Below are 11,426 nucleotides of genomic sequence, written 5' to 3'. Positions count from 1 at the left end.
GAAACACAGATTCCCGTGCCACTGACAACAGAAGCAGACAAAGAAGACACAGCAAATAGACACAGAGAACAGACAACCGAGGTGGGAAGGGGGAAGGGGAGAGAAATAAATAAATAAATAAAATCTTTAAAAAAATATTACAACCTAAATGTCATAATTTCTCATATAAAGATAGATAGATGTATATGTAAAATCACATAGAAGTAATTTAAGTGTATTATTAATAGGTTAAAATAAAACATTGATTAGTCACTCTCTAAATATCGATTAATAAGAATTAATGTTTTTGTAAGGTATTGTTTTAGGGCCACAGCAGTAGACAAAATAGAGAAGGGCTCAGCCTTCAGAGGCAGCATTCAAAAATGAGAAAGAGTCAATAAAAAATAGGCAAGGTTCAGATAAGATCATTTCTAGTAGAGGGAACAGCTGGAGCATAGGCTCTCTAGTGGAAACAAACTTAGTTGTGAGGAGCACAGAGAGAGAGGAATGCAGCTGAAGAAGATAGGCAGGGATCAGATCAAGCAGGGATTTCTATGAGCATAAAGAATTTGGATCTTACTTTGAATGTGGCATAAGACATAATTAGATGGCTTAATATAAAAGTACTAAGACATGCTTTTTAAAAATGTCATTCTGGCTGCTGGATATAAAGAATGAATTTTAAAGGGCAGCAAAATTGGGAGCAGGGAGACTAGTTAGGAAGATACTGCATTGATACAAGCTAGAGGTGCTGATTTTTTCTAAGGTAGGAGCAGTGGATATGGAGAGAGAGAATAGATTTGGGATGTGTTTAAGAGACTTGTTGGTCTCTTAATGGAAGATGAGGTAACAGAAAAGAGAAATCATTATTATGTCAATCATCTAGAACAAAGCCATGAATCTGGAAATATGTGGGAATGCCAAAATTGCCTATTGGCAAATGCACTTTACCATTATATCCCCTTTCTTGGAATGAAAGTTCATCAAGCTAAACATTGTTTTAAATAAATGGGCTTTGTAATATTACAAGTGATGTTTGTTTTACATAATGTTTGTTGTAATGGAATTTAACTGTATTTAAAACTTTTTAAGGATGGTCTTATTTTAAAGTATTTTGCTTTTCTTTCACTTTCTTTGAAAAATTTTAATTATTGGATTTGGAAAGGGAGTATCTCCTTTGGTAAAGAGGGAAGTTAATACAGCTAAACAACTTGGTATCTGTAGTGATGATGCAAATAAATTTATATATATCCTTCTGTTATTTAGATGGGATGAACTGCATATAAAATATAGATTGGCAATGATGGGATATTGCTGAACATGATGTCATCATATGTTAGATATCAGTCAAGATATGGCAAGAAAAAGAAGGGAGCTAGTCTTTGTTTTTTTAAACAATTCTTAAAATGGGCTAAGGGTATAACAAATAGAACAGACATGTGTAACAAACATATTTTAAAATGGATTGCAAAAATTAGCAAAAAATAAAAAATAAAGACCACAAGTGATTTAAAATATAGCAAATAGAACCCATGGCAAATTAACAGGATTGAAATCATTAATTTCTAATGAAGAAAGACCTCAAGCATTTAGTAAATTTTAAGAAAGATATAGTAAGTTGCTACCATATTTGAAATATTATTATATAAATGAATTATTTTGTCTTCTTTAGAAAAACTCAAATGCCTATAGCAATAATTGTAAGTGAACATTAATTTTAAGATAGCTAACACATTCTTAGAATTAAAAATAATACAATAGGATGACGTATTTCAATTTTATGTTTATTACTCAAGTCAGCCCTTTCATTTCAGAAAAGTATGGCTGACTCCTAAGAACAACTAAGCATTTTTAGGTATTATATTTGAATAATGAAGACGGCATGGTATCCTCAAAATGTTATTGAGAGAATGCGCCATCATTCATCTTTCTAATTATTCCACTTAAAGATGCTTACACTCAGGACCTCACAGTTGTGTGAGCTCCCTACACTTATTAAGAAGGAAACAGTAGTTATGGACTGAGTCACACTGTCTTCTTTTAAAATGCCACCTTATTCATGTTGTGGCAAAACTTTCACCTATTTTTGAAGTTTCACTATTTGCAAATACATTGTTTTCTTTCTATAAAATATTCCTAATGTCTGTAAGTGAGTAATAGTACTTACTCTCAGTTTCATGGAACATTTCACAGCTCCATGTTGCATAATTACAAAGTTGTTAAAGACATCATGCCTCTATAGAAAGAAGGTAGACATGCTGTACCTACTATCACTGCTCTTCAATTTTTTTTCTTATATTTTGGAGGTTCTTAACAAGATAGACATAGAATAACAATAATTTTTAAAACTCTCCAAGTTTTCCATTGCACTATTTAAGTTTCAGTTATCTTCAATTAATAAACTGCAAGGAATTTGGGATTTTTGCCTGACATAGTAGGAAGCTTTCTGAAAACTTTAAAGACCCTAAGTTTCTCTGACCAGAAAAAATACAGGCATTTCTTAAGAAAATAGTAAGGCTTTGAAGCTACTATAACAATATAAACAAAAAGACAAGCTTTTATTGTGTAGTGAAAAAGTTACACTAATTGGAAAAAAAAATTGCCTAAGAGTTTTATGAATTGCTGGAATAGAATTAATTAAATTACCTCTACTTGTCTATTGTGAAAGTTCCTCAATGACGACCAGGATGGGAATGGGGCACTGCAGGGGGCCAGGGAGGAGAGGAATAGGGAGAAGAATGGGAGCACCAGCAGTCACTTTTCAACTAATTCCAACCTTAAGACCAAGAGGGAAGAGAGGAGACCCTTCACCTTCTTCCCAGCAAGATGGAGGCGAGGTGGGGTGGAGAGGGATTAGAGAATCCCAGGAGGCCTGCCGCTGAGAGGGGGAGAGGCGTGCTGTCTCCGCACACTGGAAGGACTTCCCTTTCTTTTCAGAGCACATTTCTGCCAGGTCCTTTATTCTCAGTGCAGCTCGCTCTCTAGTGGCTTTATTTACAGTAAATGATATACTGTCCGTTAAAACCTACTTCTGAGGAGTGACTATTGCGGACTGTGAAGATGCAAACGTCCTGTACAGAGGGCACATAGGTGCCTCTTTAAGGATACAGAAGCTTTGTAAGTGAATATTTAAACTCTAGGTATGTAACTGCACATATATGTAGGCGTGTTTCATTTTAATACCTTATTTAAGTTTTCTATCTAAAACTTACTTCTTCCTCATCCATTACCTACCATAGCGCATTTAATGTGTCTGCCCAATTCGGGACTGCACAGCTCCTCCTCACAGTGGCCTGGGGAGCTATTGCTTCTGCCAATCCCGTCGTCATCCGGAGCGCGGAAGAAATACTGGAGGCGAGCAGACAGCGAAGAAAAAAGAAAACGCTCCCCGTCTCCGGGGCTCCTCCACCACTGCCCTTTTCCGTCCTCCCCGGCCCGGGTCCCCAAACAGCGAAAGTTGGCCCAGAGAGAGGGCAGAGAGGCAAGGGGGCGAGATCGGCTGATGCCAGAATGCTGGAGAAGCGCGTCCCGAAGCCCCGAGCGCCTCCCGCCGTCCCCGCGGCAGCTGCCACCTCCCCGCCCGCCCGCCCGCCCGTCTTAGCCCTGGCCTCCTGCACCGCCGCGACCTGCGGCCCCGAGCGCCGGTGCGAGCTGCCCCCGCGCGGAGTCGCCGCGTGCCAACTCGCGGTGCTCACCCCGGCCCGCCCCACGCCGCCTCCACGCCCTCTCCCGCCTCTGCAGCGCGGGCTGCGATTTTGGCGCTCCGAAGCCTCCCGCCACTCTTCCGCACGGGCGGCGGCGGCGGCGGCGGCGGCTGCGACTGCAGCTGCGGTTGCTGTTGAATCCCGCGCCGCAGCCCGCTGCCCAGTGCGGGACGCCCCGGGCCAGGCGATGGAAACCGGAGCCTGAGCAGCCCCAACGCGTGCGCTTGGTGCGAAGGTGGGGGCGAGAGGAAAAGGGCGGGGGAATTCCTGATTCCCTACAGATTCAGGAAGTTGTCCTTAAAAAAAAAAATGCCCGCTTGCGTTTAAGCAGCCACCTCGTCAGAGCAGCATGTGGACTGGCTCGCCGGGTCCCCTAAGTGCTTTGTGGTCGCCACCGCCTCGGTCGTCAGAGCAGCCGCTGCTTGCAGCCGGAGCCTTGCGCCGAGCGAGGTGCGGGGACGCGCGGACGCCGCGTCCCCCGCTCACTACTGGCCGCTTCTTTTCGGGAGGTGGCAGTCACTGCTGCTGCTGAGAAAGCAGCCCGCATTTCCACGGTTGGTCGCCTGGTGAGGAGCCAAGACTCTGCGCCTCCCGCACGGACACACATGGCTTGTTACCTGGTCATCAGTTCGAGACATCTCAGCAATGGGCATTACCGGGGCATTAAAGGAGTCTTCAGAGGTCCCCTCTGCAAGAATGGATCTCCCTCTCCGGTAACCTACACACACACATTCACATTCAAAATCAACATAAACAAAAAGATATATTGAGAGATGAGATATTTTCCTGGGCATATAAAGACTGGTATAATGAGTAGGAGTGGATATCTAAGGTATAAACCTTACGCATCGGTATCCTGTGTCTATTTATACAATTCATTGACAAACTGGTACACAGAGAGGAGTGTGTGTTTACATGTGCATTTTCAACAGTCATTAAGATCTATAGTATTATGGATGTAAATATTTACCTAATGCTGTTAACTGCAGGGAAGTCAAGATAGCTTACGGTACTATGTCAAGTTATGAATCAGCTTGCTGATTTGGGAAGCATATAGAAAGTTTGAGTGGCACTTTATGATGTGCTTTAGTGAAGTCATCATTTTGGGATTAGTTTTATTATATTGCCATAAGAAAATAAGGCCCTAAATATTATGCATCAGGTCACTAGAAAAAGGAAAGGAGTTAGTGTCAGAATTTGGTTAAATCTATTGCTTTACTATATAGTTTTGTCTAATAGAAGCTAAAGATTACCTTATGGAAATCTGAATTGGATGCTTTGTTATAGTATATACAAATATATGAAAAAATTCAATTCGTGTTTGCTGTTCAATTTAGTAAACTATTCAATGTAGTTTCTTTCCTATTCCATTTGTTCAAGTATGTTTTATAATATTGTGCTTTCAAATATTTTTAAACATAAAATGATTTTGTCCAGAATCTATAACAGATATGATATTAATTTATTCCTCAGTAGGTATTATAGGCTGATGTTTTAAGAATTCAAATATATTTCAGGAAAATGTAGGTGTATATATAGTATATATATATGATGATTTTTTTTTAAAGTTTTGTATGATTAGTGACTAAGTAAATGTCTAAACACAAAGAACAACTTTTCTAGGTCAAGGTAAAAACCAGTATTTTAGGTCTGTACTGATATAAAGAGGAAAAACTTAAAGTGCCTGATTTTTATTTTAGATACTTTTCATCACTATTTAATGCTTCATTAGCATGAATTATTCAAAACTGCAGTATATTATAAAAACCTTTGATTAAGTGCTATATGTAATTTGCATAAGATATAAAATATGAAAATATAAATACTCAGAGCTATTACTAGGTTTCCTAATTATGACAAACTATTGCCTCACGTGCTTTTATGCACTGTAAAAAGTATGTTGCTACAATCCCCCATTATGTCAGAATGTTAGCTAGAAAATACTGTTTACATCTGTATTGAGATTTAAACTTACAGGGTTAGATGTGATTTGGCGAGTTTTATTTTGGTAAAGCCCATATTCAAACCTTCTGAGGAGCAGATCTGAATCTTTCCTAATTTTTAGGATACCTAAAATTGGAGTTTCCATAGTCACAGCAAACCACTTTAATGTGTCAGGAGAATTTTCCTTACAGAAAACGTAGGTCCTTCAAATTCCTCTTTCAGCCTATTTCAGCTTGAAAACCTAGAATGTTTCACCTTCCCTGCAGGTGTTATTTTAAAATCCTTTGATATCTCTGTGGCAGTCTTCCAAACTCTCTCTTTGGTTATGAAAATCTGAATTAAATAGTGTTTTGTAGTGTCCGTGCCTTAATCATTCATAGGATAAAGGGAGAATAACTTCATAGTGCTTATATTGCTTTACTTCTGTCTAGGTTGATAGAAATAGAGTGTTAATCTTCCAAAGTCTAAAGAGTTTGCAGGGGAAATTCTGTCACATGACCACACAGTGCCTTCCTTCTCCACCAGGGTCTCTCTTCTCTCAGGAGCCTGACTGATCCCACAAGGACTGGGTGTGTAAATGTGGACATGGCCGCCCATCAGCCACATAGGTCTGCTTGCTCACCAGACGTGCCCCCCCCCCACACATACATACACGGCGCTATTATTGTTCTCTATTAGGCTGCTTTATTACTAAAGTGTTCATTCATTGACTTTGTTATTCAGGCTCTTCACTTTAGTTCACTGGTTTATTCTCTCCAATATTTCTGTATTCTTGTGTACTTAACTTACATATGCATCATTTAAACAAATATCTAAGTTAGTTTGCATATATACTTCCTAAACATGGTTTCATTTATTTTTGTTGGCTTTTACCCTTTACTGTGAAATTTGTTTGACTTATTCAAGGTTTGAACAGTTTCTCATGTGAACTGGGTAATATGTAAAGAATGGATGGACTTTCCACTAAATATTATTTAAAATTTTTCCCCTACTTTCTGGGCTCTAGACCCTTGTGCATTTGAATAACAGTTTCCTAGTCTCCTTGAGTATGTTTGCCTTCTTTATTAAAGAATGAGTTTTGAAGCATGACACTAAAACTTTATGATTATGTATCATTTATTTTCAATATTCAACAATGCATACCTTTTATAACCCCTACCCCTGTTACTTTCAGATTAACATAAATTTATTGATTTTTTCCCTTTAGTATAAATATAAACTCATAGATCCTAAAAATAGTCTTTTATTTTTTTTTTAAACATACGCTACTCTGACAACACTTTTTTCAAATTTAGCACTTTGAATGGTCCCCAATTGACCTCCGCATCAATGACTTTATTTGCACTCATTAAGACTCAGTTTATCTGATATAGATTAGGTTACCATTAGTTGATTTAACTTTTCTCTCACTAAGTTTTCCAATACTTCAACCAACTTCGGTTCTTCCTCTTTGAATAGATTTGTCCCTCTTTACTATTTTAATCTGTTTAAAAAATAGTACATAATCATAATGTTCTGTATTATAGAATTACTGAATGAGGCTATTTTGAAGATTTGCTATAGAGTGGAGAAAAGTCACAATTACTGTTGATATATTTTTTAGTTCTATTTTTAAATACACCTGGCTATTACATCAGTTTAACATTTCACTACCTTATACATATAATCCTTTATTTTATTGAAAGTAGTTGTATACATTTATTATATTCAAATCATATACCTATAAAATGTGAATATGCAATATTAAATTGAAAATACTAAAGAGATTGCTATATTTATTCAACATTTATTTCAAGGGATTTCATCAGAAAACATATTAGATCATTATATTGAATTTTTATAATAAGTACTTAATGGGATACTTGAGAAATAAATATAGCATTCTCCGCCCCAGATAATTCTCTCAGATCAGTAAATTGAAAATTGTACAGTGAAATTCAGCTCCTATTTTCAAAGTGAAAAAAAAATGTAAATGTTTTATCTGATGCATGTCTCTTTTTTGGAAACTGTGTATGAAAAATAACATCCTGCTTTCCATCCTATTTAGAATGTGAATAATTGATTTGAGATACTTCCTGTTACTTTAGATTCAAGGATAGTTTAAAGAAAAGAAAATGGCAGAGTATTGCATAGTGCTTTAATGGGAAGTCTCCATTCTTAGAAAAAAAATTTACATCCTCCCATATTTAGAATATTTATTCCCATTTTACCTCAATCTAAAATAATGACTTTATGATGGCTTAAAAATCAGTATGAGACACACACATACGTGTCTATATATGTAGGTAAAGATATAAACACATAGGCACAAAGCACATAAACACATAAGCACAAAGAATTACCTAAATATTGTATTTTAGAGTCTTTCACCACCAAACATATTAATGGTAAAACTTTGTTACATAACTGAAGTATCACTAAAAAAATAGTCTAATGGGAATTCGTTTTTTATGAACTTCCAGGTAAGTTGCTTTATCACTGTATTTGAATTCAATAAAACAATAATATCCTCTAAATAACATAGTAAAATGTATGTTTGAATGGCTTCTCAATGATATCTTCTCAAATTTATATTCATTTGAGTATGGTTTATTAGAGTATACTTAATCTGTATCTGGTTAAGGGTGAAAATATTCAAAATACCTATTGATTAAATGTTAATCATATTTATATATTTTATCTGTGGTACACTTTTAGCTTATATAACACTCGTTTGAAGCGGGATAGGGTGATATTTCTTCAGAAGTGCTTATTCCTCAAAGGACTGTAGTCAGACATTCAGGAGTATCTGTTGCTGGAAGTACCTATCAACTTCCTCTAAGTTATTCTGGTGTGAAAGAAATTCTTGGGATTTCCATCTGAGCAACATATCATGGTCCTTGGAATTTTTTTCAAATGTTTAATGATTGTCTCCTAAGTTATATATCTGACTAAATTGCCTAGGAGGAGGAGGTGGCATGTAAATAAACACTATTTTAAATTGGTCAAAAAATCCTGTTAAGCAATCCCCCTTTTGTTTTTACTACAAATGCATATGTAACAAATGAAAGAAGTTCTCAAAAAGATTAATTACCTTGAAGGCACATTCATCTAGGCAAGTACTTAAATGAGGAAATGAGTGCAGTTATAACCTTGTTCTTTTTTCTAATGCTTGTAATATTCAATTGTGTGTGTTTTCATTATGCTTAATAAGCCAATGTGAAGCACATTTAAAATGCTCACAAACGGATGCACTTTTCATATGCCAAATATAATTATGAAGCCATGCCCTACCGTAGAGAAGTTGCATGCCTCTTCTTCTTGAATTCATGAATATATAATATTACCTTAATATTGAAACTTTCAGATGTTTTCAATAAAAATACTTATAATTTATATCATTAATGTTTTCTTTATTATGTCAAAGAGAACATTAAGCAACTTCCTCTTTTCTCATAGACTTTTTGGCCCTTTCTTCTGCCCCAACAAACTTATTTCAGAAACTTGAATTTGGTATTAGAAAATAAGAATTGATTTTTAGGATGTAAATTTGTTTTTACCTGATGTTGAAAAGTTTCCATGATAAGAAGAATCAGATGAGTAGTTGAGTGCTATAATTTGTGATTTACAGTAGATTATACTACATTTATCTCAAATTTGAAAATTGATGGATCAGATCCCTTGATTTACTTCTTTTAAGTATACAATTGAGGTAAATTCTCTGTTTTAGTTTTCTGCCCCGCAATCTGGAAATAAAAATAAAACATGTTGGGATCATGAGTAGGCTAAATATGGGTGGTTCTTAGCAGAGCACCTAATAATTTGTAGTTTAAAAATACTTAGTAGTAACAGTGAGGTTTTTGTTGCACATTGTGTGTACACTAACATATTTTTATGTGGTAAGAACTTGAAATGCTCATAGGTTTAAGGCTGTGTTGGGAACAAGAAGCAAGAAGTATAATATATATTTCAAATAACTTTACAAGTTTATTGTAGTGTGAGGTTGGCTTGTTCAAAATACTCATTGTCATAGTAAGTCTTTAGTATATATTTTGTAGATAATTATTTGAAACACCATTGAAAGAAAAAATGCACTTTGTTTTAAAATGTCTGATTTTTAGAAATATAGTTTTTCATCAAAATCATGTAATGCTTTTATGATGACAGGAGATAAACTATTTTTAGATAGACTCCTATGCTTTTATAAATCAGGTTGACTTAGTGGTTAAAGTCTGGAGAGAGAAATTAAATGTTTGATATATTTTTATGAAAAGGTATAATTATGTTGTAATAGGAATATACCATTCTCCAATTTTCACCATGTCTCCTGGTTTGTGTGTACTTACTGAACTTGAAAAGAAATTCTTAATATAGACAAGTCTTTGTTGTAATTAAGACACTGCTTATTGAAGAAAAAACAATGCAAAATAATATTTCGTAGTATTTAAAATGGAAAGGCCTTTTTTGTTTGCTTTTTTTCGATATTCACTAATGATCTCAGTTTTCCTGAGAGGGATCCTTAGTAACATGTATTAAATCTGAAATTTTTTCATTTGGACTTAATTTCCAAAATCTAGATATATATTTCCAAAGAGCAGATAATACACTTTTTCTTCATGGATAAATAAAACTATGTAGTTAACTCTTTTCTTTTTCTTCTTTGACTGGTAGGAGTCCCAAAGACAAACCTGTGATTAACAAAGAGATGGGTAATGACTGTTGGCCTTCAAATCAACAAGATAAATCTACCCCTGATTATCTACTTTCCAGGCTAGCTTTTATTTTACTTTCCTTGGCTCTTATATGTTTAAGTTTATATTTTATTATTTTAATGTATAAAGTTTCTTTTAGTTAACTTAGGTCTTTTGAAGAAGCAAGTCAGGCTATAAATAAATAAAATATTAATGTTCAAAGATAGGGATGACATTCAGAATTTGTATACTGGACAGCTCTGTGAATGATTCACGGAGAGTATTCAGATTATTCATTTGTAGCAAGCATAATTAGCACTGTCAATTTTTTTTCTTCAACATTTGTCAAGTTCCTTTTGGCAAATTTTATTTCACTTCTGTGTAGGTGTAAGCGATAGAAAATATTTTATTTTGAAATGGATAATACCTGTTTTTTTTCCCCTTGAACAATTTTCTACCTCCCTCCTAGTTTTCTTGATATCCTTATTCTTTTCAGTCCTCCTGTACCAAATTTTCAGTATTTTTTTGGTTCACACATAAATTTTGGCATACACTTCTAAATCAAGTCTTTAGAGGATACAAACCATCCTATTCTGTCTACTCTCCTTATCACCATTCATGTTTCTTCTCCACCATGCCCACATACCTTCTTGCTTTTCATCTCTAGCTCAGAATTTAGAGATTCCTCCATCTCTCCAGTCAGAACCCACCTACCAGTGTTCTTCCCACAGCTATTACTCAGCACTTCCCTTGTGCCATGTGCTTCCCCAGCCCTAGGCACACACAGTCATACCCCCTGCCCCCATACTCACATATATCCATCCTTCCAAGATCTCTATTTTGTTATGAATAACCATATCCCCTAACACCTTTCTTGGCAAGCAAAGGCTATATGCATTTCCTCTTTACAAATGCAATAAAAGTAATATTCTGAACATAAAATGACCATGAAACCCCCTGGAGCCTCATGAATGATTGAGAAGATGAAGACTACACTTAATTCTAGCTCTCCCTGGTGTGTTGCTTCATCTGAATGTGAAATGATGAGACATGAAAGAAGCCATATTAATCAACCTCATATTATCTAAAAATGTCCAGAACCCCTATGTGGTATTTAAGTGTCTTCATC

General features: G+C 35.8%; 1 protein-coding gene across 2 annotated transcripts in view; it reads left to right on the top strand.

The window, feature by feature from the left end:
• Positions 1–3,268: 3,268 nt before the first annotated feature.
• Positions 3,269–11,426, top strand: part of ZNF804B (zinc finger protein 804B) — a 576,346-nt gene continuing 568,188 nt past the window's right edge. Inside the window, exon 1 of one of the 2 annotated variants that reach the window (XM_058297019.2) lies at positions 3,269–4,396. In XM_058297019.2, coding sequence (XP_058153002.1) covers positions 4,289–4,396 — 108 coding nt within the window. In that variant the 5' untranslated portion in view covers positions 3,269–4,288. The remainder of the gene's footprint in view (positions 4,397–11,426) is intronic. The other variant, XM_071215178.1, reaches the window with a different exon arrangement.

This window comes from Dasypus novemcinctus, chromosome 5 (assembly GCF_030445035.2).
Source record: "Dasypus novemcinctus isolate mDasNov1 chromosome 5, mDasNov1.1.hap2, whole genome shotgun sequence".
Classification (NCBI taxonomy): domain Eukaryota; kingdom Metazoa; phylum Chordata; class Mammalia; order Cingulata; family Dasypodidae; genus Dasypus; species Dasypus novemcinctus.
This window is presented reverse-complemented; position numbering and strand designations above follow the sequence as displayed.